This window comes from Coffea arabica, chromosome 8c, assembly GCF_036785885.1.
Source record: "Coffea arabica cultivar ET-39 chromosome 8c, Coffea Arabica ET-39 HiFi, whole genome shotgun sequence".
Classification (NCBI taxonomy): Eukaryota; Viridiplantae; Streptophyta; class Magnoliopsida; order Gentianales; family Rubiaceae; genus Coffea; species Coffea arabica.
The window spans coordinates 11,577,988-11,599,162 of record NC_092325.1 but is presented as its reverse complement, the minus strand read 5'-3'; the positions used below and the strand labels follow the sequence as shown (position 1 = coordinate 11,599,162).

The 21,175-nt window shown below is 33.1% G+C and overlaps 2 protein-coding genes across 3 annotated transcripts; one reads left to right on the top strand and one right to left on the bottom strand.

Annotated features, from left to right (window-relative positions):
- The first annotated feature begins 11,234 nt into the window (after positions 1 to 11,234).
- On the top strand, positions 11,235 to 12,734 carry LOC113705395 (uncharacterized). Its single transcript, XM_027227242.2, has one exon. It carries the CDS (start codon positions 11,267 to 11,269, stop codon positions 12,713 to 12,715), a length of 1,449 nt encoding a protein of 482 aa, XP_027083043.1. The 5' UTR covers positions 11,235 to 11,266; the 3' UTR covers positions 12,716 to 12,734.
- Positions 12,735 to 13,168: 434 nt separating this feature from the next.
- LOC113706703 (protein NUCLEAR FUSION DEFECTIVE 4-like) lies at positions 13,169 to 20,765 on the bottom strand. 2 transcript variants are annotated; one of them, XM_027228653.2, is made up of 3 exons: positions 20,299 to 20,765; positions 13,968 to 14,899; positions 13,169 to 13,753 (listed from the first exon to the last, which is right to left on the bottom strand). In XM_027228653.2, the coding sequence occupies exons 1-3, from the start codon at positions 20,605 to 20,607 to the stop codon at positions 13,288 to 13,290; spliced, it is 1,707 nt and encodes a 568-aa protein (XP_027084454.1). In that variant the 5' UTR covers positions 20,608 to 20,765; the 3' UTR covers positions 13,169 to 13,287. The 2 variants fall into 2 exon arrangements, with proteins under 2 accessions (XP_027084454.1, XP_071920117.1); XM_072064016.1 differs by lacking the exon at positions 20,299 to 20,765 and adding an exon at positions 16,875 to 17,433.
- Between the last annotated feature and the right edge of the window lie 410 nt (positions 20,766 to 21,175).

The window sequence follows — 21,175 nt, the reverse complement described above, 5'->3', positions numbered from 1 at the left end:
GGAGTCGCCAATTGTTGCGCCCCATTTTTTAAAATAAAATAGCAAGTTTTAAGAAAATGAGATTTTTTTTTAATTTAATTTTGAGTGAAAATGAGTTTTTGTTTTTAGAGAAATGAATAAAGAAATGTGGGCCTAATTGGGGATTAAAAATGCGATGATTTTTGACCCAAAATAATAGTTTAAAAAGGATTTTTAATAAAAATTAGGAGTCACCACTTGGTATGGAGTTAAGGTGTACCAAGTCACCTAAAATGAATTTTAAAAGAAAAAGTAAAAAAACCCTTTTTAAACAACTCTAAGTCTTCGAAAATCAGAGAAAAGTGTTCGGGAGTCACATTTAAAAAAAGGAAAGGCAATGATAAAATCCAAGGCACCCTTTCAACCTAACCAAGGCTAGTAAAAAATTTTCTTATTTTAATCTAAAAATTTATCACATTTGGACGTATTATATGAATGCAGACCCTAGACCTAATGTATAGGGGTCAACATGTCTCTTTCAAATTTTAATTGGTGGAAATCGTATTAATTACGATGCCCAAAAGTAATTATTTGAAGAGGTCACGAATGTGCGAAATATAAGACTCTAAGAAAAGAAAAGAAAAAATAATTATACAAATATATTTGTCCTAGAGGAATGCATCATAACGGGTGCAGGGGGACTATGATTCGTGACTAGATTTTCCCTTTAATAGAGGGAATATGAGCGTGCTAGGGCTAGAGAGCCAAACTCATCCATATCCCATATTTGACGGTTATTTCCTAATCTAATCAAACAAATGTACTAACCTATCTCTAATTTTTTTATATGAAATGCAAGTCTAACGTCATGTCTCACACGTAGGGATAGGGAATAAAAATATAAGGGGGAATTTGGGATAAGGGATATAAGTATAAGGGGGAATGTCATGCAAAAATGATAAAAAAAACCCTATAAAGTAAAAATATGCATGAAAATGTAGTGCAATCACACAAACATGATCTAGCGTGTGAATGATTCCTAAAGGTTTAGCGTTGGACTAGCCCATGTCTATAAATTCTCACTAGCGTTGGACTAGTGAGAAAAATCAGAAAAAGGGGCCACAACTAGTGTTGGACTAATGTGGTGACGAGAAAGGGGCCACAACTAGCGTTGAACTAGTGTGGTGACGTCACACATTAATTATAACTAACTAATCATGTAAATCATAATAAAAGCATGTAAACACATAATGTCACATAAACACATAACATATAAGTATGATATCTAGATGCAAGGTGCTAAGAAAGCGGATAACACGTAACACATAAGCATGCAAAAACACACAAGGCGAATAATGCAAATAAAGCCCTAACTATTACATTTGGGGGTCCTAACTACAATCTAAAAGGGAATGAATAAAATAAATAATAAAATACCTAACTGTTACATATACTATCTAAATACATGTCTTGAACCCCCTAACTATTACAATTTGGCATTTAATTACCTTCCAAATAATATAAAATAAATATACAAAACCAAAACAATTAAATTGCCTAAATAAATAAATGAAATAAAAACATTTAATAGGCATGCAATCACACACAAAAGTCACATAGGGGCACATAGGATCAAATAAAGGATAGATTATACTTATTTTGAATTGGCGACCTAAGGAAGTGGTAAGTTTCTTATTTACAGTGCTCTTGCTTGGTAAAATTTCGCAGATAACAAGGGAAGATTTTGGTGGTAGCAGCGGCAACAACAACTAGTTATTGATTCCTTTGTTTCCTTAGTTTCCCTTCGCTCTGTTTCTTTGCCAAAGATTTTCCTTTTTCCTCTCCTTTTTATTTTTATTTTTTTCGTCTACTCTCTGGCTCACTCTCTCGTTTTGCCTCTCGAAATCATTCTCCCAATTTTCCTGTTTTCCTGTTTTCCTTGTTTTGTCTTCTTGTTTTTTTGCCCTTTTTTGTTGCTCTGTTTTTTCTAAATTTCCTCTGCTCTATTCTCCCTCTCTTGCCGAAGTCTCCCTTAGCTTCCCCTTTTTTCTTTGTTTTTTTTTTGTCTTTTTCTTGCCCAATCGAAGCCTTTCTCTCTTTTCTTCTTAGCTCTTTTCTTCCTCTCTGTTTCAATTCGAATCTTCCCTTTTCTTTTTTTGTTATTCCTCCCTCTGACTCTTTCTCGCGTTTTTTCTCCTTGCCTCACCCGAAGCCCTCTCCCAAGTTTCCCGGATTTCCCCTTTTCTTCCTCTGTTTTCAGCTCCCCCTTGTCCGCCGCCTCTTTTTTCTTTCCTCTATTTTTCCTCTCCGTTTCTCCTCAGCCGAGAGCTCTCTCTCGGTTCTCTCTATCTCTCACCCTACCTCCCACTCTCAGCTCTCTCAACCTCTAGCCGCCCTTTCCTTTCTTTTTCTTTTGTTTTTTTCTTTTCCTTCAAATCTTAGGCCTCCAAGTGTCTAGACGCCAACCCCTTAGGTGTTGTGCTGTCAAGGACATAAAGGGACACTTGTCCCACATGCAAGCTCCCACCTATTCACACATTTTCCTATTATTTTTTATCATTTTTGTTTTTTTTCTTCAAAAATCAATTTAAGTAAACAAACAAAGCTAAAAACAAATTAAAACAAATTGAAAATTTTTTAAATGTCAATTATATATATTTTTTGTTTTTCAAATTGAATCCAAGATGATTAAAACAACTTTTTGTGGAAATTTTCTTTTTCTGAAATTTAATACAAAATATCTTAGCAATAAAAATGAAAACAACGAAACCAATTTGTAAAAAATAAAAAAATAAAAAAATAATTAAAAACCCTTACTATCATTTAATCAATTACAATAATAATAAATAAGGCTAAAAATAAAAATTTGGTGTCTACCGCTTCTTTTCTTTTCTAACCAAATAGAAGATCTTTTTAGTCTTATTCATTCCACTGCCTCCAAAACTTCCAAAGAATCTAGACTTTTTTACCCTCTATTCCTTCTCTACTAGTTTAATGTCAACTTTGCTTTAAGACTACCCTCATAGATTGCATTATGGTTAGGGGTAGTGGCATTAACCATCTTCTATCGAACTTCACTTAATAGGTCATTCTAATTCCTGAACATATTCAATGGTTTATCAGCCATAATTGTAGATGAAAACCTACCCAACTTTGCATAACGGTTGACTACACAACCATCCACTAGTTTGTAGCTTCACTCACTAAGAATGATTTAATGATGAGGTGTTTCATCTCCTCAAACACTGGTACCAAGGCAAGGTTACTTTTTACTTCCTCAATCTACTTCTCAGCCTTTTTAGACTCAAGACTTCTATCAAATTGGCATATGAAACTTCTTCGTGTGTTGACAATAAACATGAGTTCTTATAGGTCATTCAGCATTGGTGTTGGCTTGACAATTAAGGTTATCATGTAAGTTAGCATTGAGATTGGCTTCACATTGCACTATGATTGCTAAGTGATATACTTCTAGAAGACTACTAGGTCAACCAAATAGTACATGATAAGTCCTAATCATCTCCATAAAGATTGATTGTTCAAGTATCAAAATGAGCTTTTGCTAATCCTTAATTTATATTTGCCGAATATTTTAGAATTTTAATAAAGAAAGTGGGACTTAAATAAAGTATAAGGAAAGAAAATAAAGAGGGTGAAAAATAGTAACGAAAACAAGGGATAATTTTAGAAACCTCCCTCGTGATTTCTGACAATAGCACATAAATGCCCTCTAATATTAAAAATTCCACTGACCTTCCATTGATTGACATATATAATAACAAAGCCAACCCCTATCATAAAAAGTAACGTCAAAATTGAAGCAAAAGTACTGACACGTAATTTTCTTCCAAATTTACCCTCATTGTCTCTGGAAGAAAACAATTAACATTTTTGATGAGGAAAATACCAATAAAAAAAGGAAAAAGATTGCCATCAGTCTGATCCTCTTAGGACCACTATATATATATATATGATAAGCTACTCTTTTGACTGTTAAAACCTAAGAAGAGCCATTGGCAGTGTAATGGATCTTTCATGTTAGCATATAAGGTTGGTGAAAATGCAAAAAAAAAAAATAATAATAATAAAAATCATGCCAACTTTAACTAAAGATATTCTATAAACAAAATCATTTGTGGCCATCATCAAGTAGTATAGAGGCACATTCACAAGTACAACATATAATACTCTAAAAAGTTCAAATTATATCCATGACAAGCATTAGATACCATTAACATGATAAATAACAATCAATACGTATAAAACTTGTAAGTAGGTCTAATGAACCAAAAAAAGTTTTAAGCTTTTACCTCTAGTGATTTTGATGAAACTTAAATTGTGGTATATTAGTCACCTTTTTGCACAAATCCTTCGCCAAATGAAGTATCATGAACAGCTGAGCCTCTAGTTCTTTTTTTTTTTTTTTTTTTTGTAAAGCTATTTCGTTTTTCTCAGATAATGCTATTACAAGTGCTACTTGGTACTTTAAGCATATACACTTCCAATTATTTCGTTCCAAGTAACAGAAAAATTATATTTTTAAAGCAATTTCTTTTTCTTATATTTTTAATTATTGTTGGCTCAAGTTTTTGAGGACAATTTGGTCATGTGAAGGCTCTTGATGGTGAAATTTGGTCTGTCTATATGAAAGGGGAGGTCAGTGTAATTTCAAATATTAGAGGGTATTTATGTGAAATTGTCAGAAATCTTAAGGGAGGTTTTTGAAATTATACTTAAAAACAACCAAACAAATGCAAATTGAATTATACAATGCAAGATTTCCAAACACTTGTAGTTAAATTGGAACTTGATTAATTCATGGTGAAATCTCTGCAATCTAAGAGTGGGAGATAGGATATTCGGGTACTCAAGACACTAAAATTAGAGATACATATATAGTTATATTGTAGATGAAAGATAAATTTAGACTTTCTTAATAGGTATGCAAATGAGAAAGTTGCAATTTTACTATAGTCATTTTTCTGCCTTTAGTGTTTGATAAATTTACGAGTCAATTGCTCATTTGGCTAAACTAATTCAATTACATTTTAGGTTGTGCTTTGACATTAAAAAAAAAGTTTACATAATAGAAGTATTTTTGGTTGTTTGGCAAGTTTCGAAATAGAACATATTGGTCTCAAAAATACTTTTAATACAAGCATAAAATTGGTCACTTAAGAGTAACTTTTTCTTTTTTAAAACATTATAAATAAAGATTCATCAACTTATAACAAATTGTAAATGATAGCAGAAAGGATGTTCCCAAACAATTGAAGTAGATACTGATTAAGGACTTTGTTTTTCTAGAAGTCTACTAAGAAAGTGTTGTATGGGAACTCTCTATAATCCTAAATGTGCTTTACATATTCATCTCTCGCAACCAACCAATCAAATTGTATAATCAGTTCTCCATAGTCAAATCAATTACCTTTTAGTTTTTCCTCTACTTTAACAGCTTTTATGTAATAATTTGAGTTATTTCTTTCTAAGGGTAAATAACACGTTGTCCCTTGTACTAGGAGGTATTCACATTTTGCCGTCTTCAACTAAAACAATATACACTTTGCCCCCTGGAACCTAATGAAAGTTAAGTTTTGAATGCTCTTAAAGCAGTACATTAATTTTCTTCCAATTTGTTCTTTTGCTCTGATTACACTTTGTCCTCCTAAACTAAGAAAAAATCCTACTTTGCTCTCCTCAACTAACAAATATAAACTTTGTTTTGATAATCTACGCTTAAATATAAGTTGCAATGCAATGTATGAAGCTAACATACTATAATTCAAAAAACTTGCTCACGAAACAAAAATTATAAGTTCACTCTAATTTCAACATTTCTTTAAATTATATTCTTATAATTTTCTTGCACTTTTGAATTAGCGGCTTTCATAGTTATTTTTTGTTCACATTAGATTATAGGTTACCTCATCTACCATAATTTCTTTTGAAATTTTTAACATTATCTTTAAATCTTTGACCTCAAAGAAGAAAAAAATGAGTTATATAAGAAATTAACAAATTGAACTTGATTAAAACTAAAAAGTTCTTAGAAAAATTTTATGATTTAATTTTTTTTATAGACTAACAGTATGTACACTAACACACTTAGATACATACTAATCCCAATTTGAATTTGCGCTTCATTTTTTGCATATCTGGTATGCATTTAAGGATGCTATTATGTACATAGGTAGTGTTTATTAGATTAACCCAAACTTAAAGCACCTTGTCAAATTTCATGCATCAAAGATAACAATTTATGATATGTAAATATAAATTTATAATTTATAATGATTTGAAATAATTATAATATCATATTTAAAGATAAATTTGAGTTTTGGAGATTTGTCAATAACTCCAAAATATGAGAGTATATTAATTAAATAACCCATTTATAATTTACAAAAAAAAACATTTATCACTATAACATGGCCAATTTAATCATTCTATCAAAATTTATAACTGTGTTAGCAAAACTAACCGTTGACTTTTCTAGAGAAAGAATTGTTTATTGTTGTGGTTGAGAGGGCAAAGTGTGATTACTACACCAATACAAGGGGTTCAAAGTGTTATTAACTCATTTTTTAATTGTATAAATTAACTATGCTTAGTAAATTTTTATTCCTTACACGCAATGTTGGACAGTTAATAATATGCAATTCATTGCTCTATTATATTTATAATAAAATTTCTCTTTTCTGAAGGTAATATCTCTTTGCAATTACTGCACTTAAGTTTGAAAACATGCAAACTTGTATTGTAATTTATGATTTTAACTTACTTCTTTGGTTTTTATTTTGTTGAAATCTAACAAAATGGGAAGATGAAAAACTTGAATTTAGTATTGGTGTAGCTATAATACTTAGGCATGTTTGATAACCTAATTTAGCATTTAAATTTAATAGATTCAGATCTTAACATGTTCAAATATGTTTAATAATCAAAACTAAAATATTTGAATTAATTAAATAACACTGAATTTTCTAGACAAAATTTGCTTCAAAAAATAAGTAATAAACTATTCACTTATTATTAAACGTGTGATATATAGTCAAATGTATCAAATTTAGTATTTAGCAATTCAATAACTTAATAAATTCTGATTTCAGTTATTAAGTTTCATTTTTATCAAATGCAACCTTAGTAAAATTATTGAATGAACATAACCGAAAGATTCTTCTAATTGACTAAACTCCTTAGTATGTTTTAACACATTTAAAACGCTTGATGATGACAAGCCTCGCTATGGGCCCAATGGGTCTCTCCCAAAAATCTGATGTCCACAAAATTTTGTTGGGTAGCAAGTCACAAACACAGATGGATCTGTACACCAATTTTAGGCTTCCATCCATTCAACTGCAGTGGAAGAATTACTGGGCCTGATTTCAATTTGCCACGTATAAGTCCAAAATTAGTCTCATCCATGCTTTCCACGAAAGTTATGTAGTTGTCCACATTTAAGAAGTCCAATCAATCTGAAGGTACTGGCCAAGAAGATTTGGGAGCATCACAAATTTTTCCAAGGGTAAAAATTTCTTTACCTATTCCAGTTCTATCATTTTAATTTTTTTTATAAATATACTTTCATTTTCTTATAATTCTTTTATTATATTGTTTTCTATGCATTTTCCCCATCACATAAAAAAAAGCATAAATTTCTACTCAAACTCCCGGTCCCCAAGGTCTGACCATAGTTAATTTTGTACTAGTTAATTTTCTAAAACAGAACTTCATCCAAGACCCTACGGCCTTGCATTTTCTGGTGTTCATATATGTCAATTTCCTTCACAATCTTTAGATATACTTCATTTAATTGCATCTCCATGGATTTTAACTAAGTTTAGTTTAAGCCTAATCAATTAACATATTTTAATTTTGAGCAAGCGTATACACATCTCTATATATATATATAAAGCATGAGGAGAGTTTCATGTTAAAATTTTGTGTCATCTGTTGATTTTGTAATTGTAGCCTCATCAAAGACAAAGATTACTAAAGATAAGTACTTTAGTAATTTCTAATAACTTCCACTTCCAAAAACTTCTATTTTTTTTTTTATTTGTTTGCCAAAAGAACCATAACTTCTTTTCTTTTCTTTTTATGCCAAAAAAGGGAAAAAACTTCTAATAACTTCCATTAGTTGGTTTTCATAAAAACAACTTAAGTTTTTCTTAATTTGCACACTCATAGTTCACCCAAGTTGCTTCATATATCATATATGTAGAATGTTTTTTAGGTTTATATGAATTATCCCGTAGTTGCCACCTGTCAAATCAATATGCTCATATAAATCAAGACATGTCCAAAAATTTTTTAATCTTTTCGATTTTTCCATGTACAAGATCTACAGAATAAAAATATTTACTTGCTAATCTTTAGAGTAACACCTTCAGATCTCTACAGATTAATAGTCATACCCACAGTACAAGACACTCAACTTTTACCTATGTAAGAAGATACTTTTTCAAATTTTAGTTAATTTACAAATCATTCGACGACCAATGTTTTGATAATCAAATCTGATCAGTTGGTTCGAACGGTCAGACTGCCAATCAATTATGGCTCCGATCTAATTCATAGTTTGACTCGACTAGGGCTAAAAACCAATCAAAAACTGTGTGAACCATGTGAATCATGCAAATCGAAATCGTTAACTGGTGATTGTATGGCTTTGTCAATTAAACTGGAAAAAAAGAAAAAATAGTATTTTTGAGCCATAAAGACTGATTCCTAAAATTTATCTTTGAAGGCCCAAGTTCTTTGAAATATTTACATTTTTATCAATTGATGTCTTAAATTAGTCCATGAATGTCTTATGTTTTGCACATATTTGTATGTATTTTATTATTTTTTAAAATTATTGAACAGGAGTTGAATCAATCGAATTGATTTTACCGCAATCTAGATATCTCACCAGTCACTTACCAATTCGAGGATTGAAACCTATGTTTTCAGACTCGGACTAGGTATTGCCTCAGCCGAATTCAATCGGGTTTGATCGGAGTCAAATTGAATGACGTCATAAATATATATTAATATATATAATAAAAAATAATATATAAAAATGTTCCTTAAATTGGTGGTTTACAACTTTATATGGTTCTTTGATGAGTTTAGATTTAACCCAAAAGGACTCTAGTTAAATAACTTTAAAAGTTATAAGTAGAAATGTAGTTTAGAAAATATGATGGGTTAATTTTACATTTTGCTAAAATTGTCAAAATATGAATAGCGAAACATTTTAGGATTTTCAAAGTAAATAAATGTCAAACCTAATTAGGAACTCCCATTTTCTTTGTTACGCTGTCACTTGATTTCCCATTTTTTGCTTTCTTTTGTTTCTTCTTCTTCTTCGCTACACCTATGAGCAACTCTTCCTCTCTTCTTTTATATCATACAATAAACTCACATGAATGCTCTCTCCTTTCTTCATTGTTTTTTTTCCCTTCTTCTCTCTTCTCTTCCCTTTTTTGCTCATTTCTTCTTTTTTTTCCTCTTTATCCTAAATCCAGTTCAACTCTCTCTATAGCTTCTGTGTGTTTGTTCATCTCATGCATGGCGAATTAGGATCCAGTTGGGAATTAGGACACGAGAACTTCATGCATATTTGGTCAAAATTTTGGGTTTTGGAAAGTGAAGGTTAGCTAAGGAGGTTTGACATGAAGGGGCTTTCAAATCGAAGTACTGCAGCACTAGGTTTCTTTTCATCTTGGCAAAACTAGTCAAAGCATCCGTCTTATTCCAACGCAAACGAAAAAAAAACTGGGTTTTGTCTGGTTTTTCATCAATTCTTGGTCAAATCCAATTTTTTATCGGATTTGATCGAATTTTTTAAAGATGATTTTTTAAAGTAATTCAGATCGCTCGGACTAAACAGTTGTCCCGTCCGAGTTTAAAAACATAGATTAAAACATTATTAAATTATGACTACCGTCCGGTTGGATGGAAATTCTTAGAGTTGACTTATCAGTCAAAGAAATCCCATGGGAAATGGTGCTTAGAATGGAAAGCAAGCAAACGAGGTCAGTGTCCGAAAGTCAAACGTGAATCCAGATCAATTACGTACAGAAGAAAATACTTGAAACCTGCCTAAAATGCCTGTCTTTTTTACCAAAGCCAAAGACTTTTTGGCAAGCAAACTAACCCGAAACTAACCCGAAATTCTTTTTTACCAAAGCAAACTAATCGTTCACCTTTGAGATCTTAAATTTAGACTTTTACTGGATCTCTGTAGAAAGGAACAAAAAAGGAAAAAAAGGGGGAAAAAACTATAAGAGTCTTTTATTCATTGAATCTTTTCTTTTTATTCAACCCTTTTCGGGATGGATATTTTACTTTTTTTTTGCGAAGTTGGAGCTTGTGATAATTTACTTTTGGTACAAAGTAATTATGGATTAATTTTTATCTCATAGCATATATAAAGTTGTATTTTGCATTTGGAATTAATAATCAAGTAAAGAGATGTCTTTACTCAAACAGTCGTATTTTTTTCAAAAAAAATTGTTGTACAATAAAATTTTCAAGTTTTTCTATGAGAATTTCTACTTTCATAATTTTCTTTATTTTTTAACTAATAACCATCCTCTTGTATATTTATTATATTGCATGTGACTGTCGTCTTTCATACATGGCATTCCAAGACGGATGCACAAGAGGGGCCGACACAATCAATGTTCAAAAACATAAAAATTTTGCCCTTCGAATTTCTTTTCTAAGAACTTGATTTGGAACTAAAAAAAATTCCCCCAGTTTCTGGTTCACAAAAAAAGAAAAAAAATGAAGCACGCAAAATTTGCATAAATGGATACATTGCACCCCAAACCCCCCCCCCCCCCCCCGGTCTCCCCCACAACAAAAAAAGCATAAATGTATAAGTAAAATTACTTCCCATTTCTCAATGGAAATCATGACAGAATTTCGAATAACTGTTCATAAAAACTCAATTATGATCATGACTATATATGACAAGAAAAATAATAGAAAATGAGAGGAAAAAACTTGTGACTCAATAAAATAAAACTGATGACTTCTCTTCTTACAATGCAAAAAGGAAGCTACATGAATTAATTATGGCATGAGAAGCACTTTTTTTCTGTTTTTTTTTTTTTTTTTAAAAAGCGGCATTAGAAACGTATGCTTTGGAGAACTTCCAACCTAATGCACTTGCTTGTAATCGTGCCTAACTTCCCACTTTGCTTAACTTTTCAGTTTACAACTCTCAAAGTCCATTTATTCAATTTCACAATATAGACTTCCCAACTAAATATGTACACGAATTCAACCCAAACTTCCAAACCACCACAGAAAAATGGCCTTAGTTAGCAAGCCCAAAAGACCTGTGATCTCCCTCCAATCTAGCCTCTCCACAACCCTTTGTTTTATTGTAGTTTTCACAATCCCAGCTCTTCTTCTCCTTCACACCCCTTCAAGTTCAGTATGCAAAAATTCATTTAATCAAAACAAGTCATGGTCAGGTGATCTTCGCACTGCTGAATTTGCTTGGAATCGTCTAAAGTTCAACCATGAAAATCCCCCATCAGAAACTCTTAAAATCGCCGTCTTCTCAAGAAAATGGCCAACTAGTGCCACCCCTGGTAGCATGGAGCGCCATGCGCACACCTTACATACTGCTTTAGCTCGCCGTGGACATCAGGTTCATGTCTTCACTTCTCCACCTGATCAAGATGAGAATGTTCCACGAGAAAGTCAATCTTTTTCACCTGTAATTCATTGGCACGAGGGTGAACCGGGAAGATGGCGGTATAATAAAGCTTTGGAGCAATATGAAGCAGAAAACAATCGCCGAGAATTTGATGTAATTCATACAGAAAGTGTAGCACTTCCGTTCCACGTAGCACGTCATGTTCCAAACCTAGTCGTATCATGGCACGGTATAGCCCTCGAGAGTGTGCAGTCTAGTATATATCAAGATTTGGCATGGCTGCCTAACGAGCCGATTTCTCCTGCTTTTAATAGTAGTCTACATGGGGTGATCCCCAAAGTTCTGTATGAGATTAGATTCTTCAGAAACTATGCTCACCATGTTGCTATAAGCGACAGCTGTGGGGAGATGCTAAGGGATGTGTACCAAATTCCAAGTAGACAAGTTCATGTTATTGTCAATGGCGTAAATGAGAAAGATTTTCAAGAAGATTTGAGATTAGGCAATCAATTCAGAGCCAAAATTGGTGTGCCTCAAAATGCAAGCTTAGTACTTGGTGTTGCTGGAAGGCTAGTGAAGGATAAAGGTCATCCATTGCTATATGAAGCCTTCTCAAAACTCAAGGAGAAAAACAGTGATGTTTACTTGATAGTTGCAGGCTCTGGACCATGGTTACAAAGATATAGAGATTTAGGGCCTAAAGTGATTGCTTTAGGCTCAATGAATCTATCAGAATTACACGCTTTTTATAGCTCTATTGACATTTTTGTTAATCCAACGCTTAGACCACAGGGGCTTGATCTCATACTCATGGAAGCTATGATGAGTGGAAAGCCTGTGATGGCTTCAAGATTCCCTAGCATTAAGGGTACAATTCTTGTAAATGATGAATTTGGATTCATGTTTTCGCCGAATGTAGAATCCTTGTTAGAGGCTTTGGAGTTGGTGGTGGCAGAAGGATCAAAGAGACTGTCACAGAGAGGAAAGTCATGTAGAGACTATGCGTCTTCAATGTTTACTGCACAGAAAATGGCATTAGCATATGAGAGATTGTTCCTTTGCATCAAGAATGAAACGTTTTGTAACTACATTTAGACAGTTTGATTCTTCTTTCTATACTCTTCTTACCCGAAACTAGTTTGTTCTTGAAGACTATGTAGATTGCTTTGCATTTTATAATAAATTCTTTTATATAAAGAAACTAATACTCCTCTTGTTCTTATCTATTTCTTGCTTCTTCAACGTATGAATGATTTTACTCCTTGGTTGACATGGTGCAACCATGCTAAGATAGAAAGCATAAACTATTGAGAGGTGTTTAGTAGTTAGACCTTCTTGAAATTTACGACCAACAAATACACATCATAATTGGCTTTTCTTTTTCTTTTTTTTTTTTTGATTGGTTAATTACAATTTTCTGATGCACTTAGAAATGAACCAAATGTCGTAAAATCAGAGCTAGTCTAACCTGAATTATGGGCAAGAACGAGTAGAGAGATTCAAATCTGCCAAAATTGCAACCTGAAATTAAAACTATCAGAGCAGACATTTTCCAAGGAAAACGAGTTCATTCCCATCAGCAATAGTTGTACGTTTTTCCATACTGAGTGCTAAGAAAATCCCTACACGTTAAGCTGGAGATGACTAGTTCTATACACTTTATGCTCCTAATACAACAATGTGGATAATCTATTCTGTTCAAAGCGACCATAAGCCGGTCGAGTTCTCAAGAATAATAGCACACTGAATGCTAATCCCAAAATGGAGATGCCTCCCCACCAAACAAAGGTATAGAAATAGCATTTTCTACCCATACAGACCATGTCAGTGACGGCTCCAAGGCCTGAACCGGCATTGGCATCATAGACTATTGCTGCAAGGACACCATACAGAAGTGATCCAAGAGGGATGTTTGTAATGAGAATGTTGTGGTTGACACCTACACTATTAGGCCCGAACAGCTCAGATGTTATTGAAATTGCAGCTGCAAATATGAAGCCAGAGCTCAATCCAATCAAAGCTGTTCCTGCTTGAAGTGCCATTTGACTGCTTGTTACAGCAAGCAAGAAGAATGCGATTGGTGTAGGCAGCAGTGCAATTGCCAACCATCCAGTCCTTGCGAAATAGAATCTTCTGCACATACAAAATAGTTCAAAAGTTAGAACCAGCATTCATAACCACTTCAACAGTAACCTAATTGTTAGGAAGCTACTCTGCTTATAGTCAGGGATCCAAATTCTGATTTCCCTTTCTCCTTCCGATTCTCAAATATCTGAAAACAAAACAGAACTACAAAACATGTGCAATGTACACTTTACCATACAAAAAGATAAAGTCCTGAACTTACGTCCTGATTAAGTCTGGTACAGCTGAAAGCAGGCGACCAAAGAAAGAGAGGGATGAATAGAGTGTTATAAGGAGTTCAGTCTTTGAATATTGTCCAAGTGACTCTGCAATTTGCCCTAGGTTATTGCTGTAGACTAATCCAATTGTACCTCCACAGAAGTATGCCAAGTAATATAGCCAGAAGTCCAGCCTACGAACAAGCATTCGAGCCTTGTGCTCTTCCCCTAGCATTATCAATTGATCCTTCTCAATTACAGTCTTGCAACACCTTCCATTGGATTCAGTACTTTCTTGTCTAGAAATTCCTTTAACACTTTCGTCACCATCGACAGAACAAAGGGATCCATTTCTTAAGCTATTATCTCGACTAAGAAGCCCCCTATGCAGTTCAAGATCATCATGATCAATAAGTATGAAACTGGAGCCTTCCATGCGGAAGCGTGAGTAAATTTTTTGATCGAACCAATTTCTTGCATATACTATACCAGGGATACCTAAGGGAAGCAGGAGGAGGAAAATGGCACCGCTAAATAGGAAACGTGCGGCTTTTGTACTCACTGGATGTAGAAGAAGGAGATATATGCCAGTAATGACAGCCAAGAAATTCAATATGATGAATATAAACTGATCACGCTTGACAGCATCAGGAGGAAGGGTATCCAGAGTTGGTTGACGAAGAATAGGAATGAGTGCTACCAGAGATGTGAACAACGGTATGAAGGCGTTGAGAAGAAGATAGAGTGCACTAGATGAAGGGTTCATTGCTGTAGCAGCAAGATTGTAAAATGCTGCGCTTGCTCCATTGAAGCTCACTGTGAGAGCAAGTGCTAGTGGTCTGTTAGACTTAGATGGGAAGTTTTTTATGCAGAGTACAAAACAGACTGTGTTGAACCAGCAAATGCTGCATCCAGCCAACAAGCAAAGCAAGAACATCTGCAATGGAAATACAGGCAGCCAGGGTCAATACAAAGAATGCAAAAAAGTAGTAGTAGGAGAAGGATCACCGCCTCACAAGTTCCATTTCAGTCCAGTTGAGGGCAAAATGGTTCTTTTTTATTTTTTACATCACAATCCTGTAAGTTTACACCATGTCTAAATTCATTCAAAACATACTTCCACCTATTTACATCTCAGGAGCAAACTGGTTTGGACTGGAACTTGCGAGGCCTCTAATCCGAAATTTAGATAAGAGATACAACTCAAAAGTTTATCCAAGTTCTACAGCAATTCTATCATGTGTCGTCTTGATATTGTTCCTTTTTCAGAACATATTAGCAAGAACAGAATTTGGAGTTGCAAGGAGCTCCAATTATGTGATTTGTTGAACCAGTAGTATAATTACATGGCTTAACTCGAGCCACAAAAAAGAAACTAAAAATAAAAAGGGGGCAAAAACAAGAAATGGGGCAAATGTTTCAACTGCTCAATGGTATTGTCAGAAAATTTCCACAAAGAACAGCTGCACAAGTATTTTATGCTACTCTGTTTTTGTTATTAATTAGTAATAACCACGTCTTGAGAATTAATCATAACCAACTGTATACATATGAATTAATAATTTCACTAAACAAGTCCTTATTGATGGCTATTGAAGGGGGGCTTTTGGTCCTAATTGAAGGGGCATTTCACTGTCAAAGTATTGTAGCACACTCACTTGTATGTCATTTCTAAATAATTCTACTGAACTTTGGCAAATGCCGTATAAGTTTGGTGCTTTTAAATTGTAATGGTGTGAAGGAGATGGTTAGAAATTAAGTCTAACAAGTCCTAATCGAAACTTTACTAGGCAAAAGTTATTATGTGATTGTTTTCTGCATTGTAGTTTAGTCTCTCTCTCTCTCTCTCTTTCTCTTGTCATCCAAGAAGAGTGGTTCCAAAGAATCATGGTAATAAGCTATTTCCCATTTTCAAATTATGAAATTACTATAATAAATAAATCTTCTTTCTACCAATAAATGAGTAGATCTTATTAGCATACATTTGCTTAATCATTCTCATTTGTTGACGAGATTGGTGAGTAGGGACAGAGAATGGTAGGACCACACTTACCATAGGATTGCTCCCCCTCCTTCTGTTGCAACTATTAAATCCTTCACCTTAAAAAAGGGTTAATTATATTAACCTCCCCTCAGGTTTGATTTGTTATTTGATCAAACCTGAGGGGAGGTTAATATAATTAACCCTTTTTTAAGGTTAAGGATTTAATAGTTGATCAAATAACAAATCAAACCTTGTAATTTCACCATATAACAGATTCCCACCAGCACTAACTCCCGTTAATGATAGAAACAATAAAAAGACTAAATGACCCTCATCGCTTATCAGCCTGCAAAAGTGTCTTCCATGAAAATGGATTCCTTTCACTTTTTCCTTTTTCTATTCATTGAATGTACGGCCTGTTTGGAACCCAGGTTTTTTTATCAAATTTGTCTGCTACAAGTTTTTTTAAAAATTTTAACTACAGTAACCTTAAAAAATTTCTCAAAGTTTTTAAACTATGCACTTCAAAATAGTAAAAAGTTTACACATTTCAAAAATTTTTTTAAAAACTTCTACAGTAAGTTACAGTAAAATTTTAGATAAATTCCCAAAAAACTCACCTTCCAAACGGGGCCGTAGTCTCAAAACTATTTTCTTACGATGAAAGAATTGTTCTTCTTTTGCTTTTCCTAAAATATGCTACTAAAAGAATTGACAAGCACCAAAAAAGAAAAAGAAAAGAAAAATACTCATAACTTTTTGGAAAGAATAATGCAATGAATTAATAGAAGAAGGAAAATAAAGATAACATGAGATCAAGGAAAGATTAGGACAAGAAGAACTTTGTATTGAGAGAGCTAACTAGATAAACTAGGAATTATCAGCAAATATAAATCAAGAAAACATGCGGAGCCGACAACAGAACTACCTCTTTCCCTCCTCTCCCTATCGTTTCCCCAAGCTAATTCCAGTTGCCAAGCCAAATCCCGTACTTCTGTATCTTCCACCATCTTTCCATCTTTTAAAGCTTAATTAGATGACATATCTTCGCTTGCAAACATAAAACCGCACAAGAATATATCCATGGATCTGACACCAATACACTTATGCCTAAAAATTAAATTCCGATGTTGGATTCTTGTCCTGACATTTCTTGAAGTACTTTTCTATGGGTTTTAAGTTTTTCCTTTGCAAGAATGTCTATGGGTTTTATGGCTTTGAAAGTTAGATTGCTGAGGCCATTGTGAGCCTGGATATTGAGATTTTTGGTTCATCTTTATTTTTGAGGTAAATAACTCCTCATAGATGAACATAGGATGAAGGCTTTAGGTGGTTTTGTTGACACGATATTTATTTTTAAACTTGGTTTTGTTGACACGATATTTTATCATCATCGAGAAGTTATGAATTCAAGTCATTAAAGGGGTAAGTAAGAATACTATTGATTCTCTTATAAAAAAGGAAAAAAATATAATTAAATAAGTAAAATAAAAAAGTCCTTTACAAATTTTAATATTTTTAAAGCTTATTTTATCCTTTCATTAGAGGCTATAATTACATGATTACAAAAAACCATATATTTTCAGCTTTGATTCTTATATTCATATGTCATTGTGTCAATATGTGTTCCATTTACTACCCCCACCATATGGAATCGTCCAACTTGACATTTCTATTCTATCGCTGCCAACTTTGAAATATTATTATTTTTTCCGACAGTGAAATTATACAAAACTCTTAAAAATTTGATATCGACCAACAGTATTTGTTGTAACTTAAAACTGTCATAACAAATTATTTTTCTAGGAAAGCTATACAAAGAAAATAGATTAGAGAAAGAAGGTCATTATGGTTTAGAAACATGAATTAATCTATCAAAAAAATTCTGAGGATGTGATTAGAGGTGGCAATTTGGATTGAGATCCATTTATCCATCCATATAATCCATAATTAAATGGATTTGGATTATCCATTTATAGTATTGGTTTTAAATGGTTGATCAAAGTAAAACCATTAAATTAAATGGATTTATATGGATTATCCACAAAAACCACATATATCCATTTACTTAAAAACCAAATTGGTTACAAAACTTATTAGCTAACTGAAATCTCGAATTTGTCCACTAAAACCGCACATCACAGCTAGGTTGAGTTGGCTTGTCCAAGGAATTAAATAACCGTTAAGAAGTGGTGCTTCTATTATAATCATGGTCAATGAAGCTGAATTATGTAGAGCTTTTCTTGAATTGAGTCTAATTTCTGATGGTTTTTCTATATTAAATGCATTAAGAATTTGCCAAGAATAGAACTTTGTAGTTATGCATGAACTTCTACCGTTAGCCACTAGGTGTCTTCCAACATAGATCATGGATGGCTTCTCTGAGTGTTCAAGTCTTGCTGAAGATGATTTCACACCGCAGAGATGGTCGACCCACATATTCTCCTCTTTTATTAGCCAGTGGCATTGGCATGCCTTCACTAGAACATGCCTGAGTAATGGGCTGTCACTGTTCATACCTAAATTCTTAAATGAAAAATCTAAGTATTTTGTCCACTTTTTCATCCAAATACACCTAAAATTTACAAGTACATAAAAAAGTATCTTCATATTACAAGAAATGGTAATACACAAAAAAAATAGCCAAAATATTTCAATGGATTATAAATGGATAATTGGTTTTTATTTAATCCATTTAGATCCATCCATTTAGATCCATTTATTAAATGGATCTAAATGGATTGGATAAATTTCATCCACCATCCATTAAGTCAAAATCAATTATGAACCATTTATCCATATTGCCACCTCTAGATGTGATACATAGTAAGAAATCAATTTAATTTTGTAGAATTTGATAAAGCCCAAAATTTAGGGGAAAATAATTTTCTATTTTCCTTTTCACAGTGACACGTCTGGATGTCATATACAAGTAAATATGAAGGGATGAAATTAAATAGCTCGACAAAAATAAAACGATCTTTGTAATTCGCAGTACCTCGAATAAAAAGTTTAATTTGGACATCTTTTTCCAGCGGAGGAAAGAAAAAGTGCAAAATCATAGTGGTGAAGTGGTAGAATTAGCAGAAGAAACTGGAATGTACTACTTTTTCTTTCACTTTAAAGTATATTCTCGTAGCTATCATTCTCTTCTTTATCTATTCATGGTCAAAAGCCTCTTTGTTTTTCCTATCACTATCTTTCTTTGTAATACATATTTTGTTCTTTTTCCGTTGAGAATGAATAATATGAAAATAATTAAAGAAATGCATACTGCACAAGAACGTTATTTAAGCTTCCATCAAAAGATGACCTTTACAATGATGCACATCTTTCTTTTCACAAAAAAAAAAAAGAAACAAAAAAGATGATTTCTTTTTTTTTTTTAATGATTCTTTTTTTAACCTTTTGAAAGAAGTTAAGAAAGCATGCAGGACAATGCTTTAATGGTGTCTTTTTTATTTTTTATATTGAATGTCTCAATTTTGGGGAATATAAATATGAACTATTCCACTCATAGGATGGGTTTTTTTTTTTTTTTTTTTGCTAATTTGCCTTGATAATAATATCAGAATTCACCTCTTTTAGACGTGTGCTTATATATTGTGCTTTAGAAAAGTGTCATGATTTAGGGAGTACAGTAAAGGTAAGTGTGTATTTACATAGTTATTTAGGTGTGATTTAAGCATATTAACGAATACTCATTGGTTATCTATTCAAAAATTCATATTAATATACCCGTCAAGTGTTGTTATAACTATGTAACGGATACCTATTGGACACCTATTAAATATTTCATATTAATATGCTAGTCATGTGTTGTTCGTAATTATATATTAAATTCATCACCATGCAAATGTGGTTCTAACAACTTTTCTATTTATTTTTTTGGGTTCTACTAACAACTTTTATTGTCTCATATAGGTTTAACAAAATATGTTACCACAATTTTTATAGAAACGCCCTAGAAAAAACCATACTAGTAAAGCCAAAGAAATAAAAGGGAAACATTTATATAGCCACCCACTGAATTTCTTTTACTTTTAAAAAATAAATAAACAATTTCATTTTATGCTGACGGAAGAATCACTAAGGACAAAAGGGAAGTGTAATAATAGTATGTTCGTCGAAGCCATGAAACTGTTTCCGACAATAAATATGAGTTCATTCATTTTTGTAGTTAAGTGTAGCAATAAGGAAAAATGTTAGTTAATTGTATTTTGCTAGTATATTAAATGGTACCAATTAAGCATACCTATTAACTATCTTACTAGACTTGGAAAATTTAAAGCCGTATATGCCAAGAGTTCCAGTACAAGAGTATTGAGAAAAGATGAAGAGAAAAAACTTACCACAAAATAAGGCAAGGTGATAAATTCCCGAATCACAAGCCATTGGACTCCGTAACCAACTAGTCCCATGAAGGCAGCAATGAGCATCACCACCCACAACGGCAAATACATCAAGGCCAACCCCGACGACCACCCAAACGCCTTGCCAAGGTCCGACGCCGTCGCTAAATAGTTCAGTTGCATCTGTGACACCCCTAGAACCTCCTTCAGCTCCGACGAATATGCTGAAAAATCGAAATTTGTCCCCGTAAATGCCTGAATCCATACAGTAGCCAGAAGGATCATCCATTTTCTTGATTGACCCGCCATTTGGATTTCTTGAAATTAATGCAAAGAAAGATTTAATCAGGGTTCGCCGGGAAATCCAGAAAGCCGCCGGTGGCTGTGACTATAATGAAATTTTTGCTGAAAAAGTTTCGGTTATTTGGCAGGGAATGAATGAATTAGCGCTGCCCAGTCTCACAACGTGGCCTTATTTATATACGCTCAGGCATTTTGCTATTTTCAATCCATGATGTGGACAAGAAAGATAATGACTCATGAAATAGAGAAAAAGGTTCTACTCCTCTTTTTGTTTCGATTTCTCTTTTTTTTTTTTTTTTTTTTTTTGGTACAATACACATGCATAGCATTCATTTTACGTTTTGCGACTAATTCTGTTCGAATCGCGTCGGCCTCTTGCAGCAGAAAACTCTTCCAATATTAATTTCTTTTCTATTTCCATGGATTTTGAATCCTTTGATTTTGAGACCTAATAATTTGGAGACTAATGTCTTGGTACGAGCCCGACACCTAATAGTCCAGAGAATCGATTTATGTGTTTCTTTCCTTGCATTTTTAATTTTATTTGTTGTAGAAATTCATTAGTTTTATGTTG

Excerpts from the sequence above, each read along its gene's own strand:
- LOC113705395 (XM_027227242.2), top strand. The coding sequence starts at position 11,267 with ATGGCCTTAGTTAGCAAGCCCAAAAGACCTGTGATCTCCCTCCAATCT.
- LOC113706703 (XM_027228653.2), bottom strand. The coding sequence starts at position 20,607 with ATGGCGGGTCAATCAAGAAAATGGATGATCCTTCTGGCTACTGTATGG. Across the intron at positions 14,900-20,298 it reads TCACCTTGCCTTATTTTGTG|ATGTTCTTGCTTTGCTTGTT; the intron begins GTAAGTTTTTTC and ends TTTCCATTGCAG. Across the intron at positions 13,754-13,967 it reads GTACCAGACTTAATCAGGAC|AAGATTCTATTTCGCAAGGA; the intron begins GTAAGTTCAGGA and ends TTGTATGTGCAG.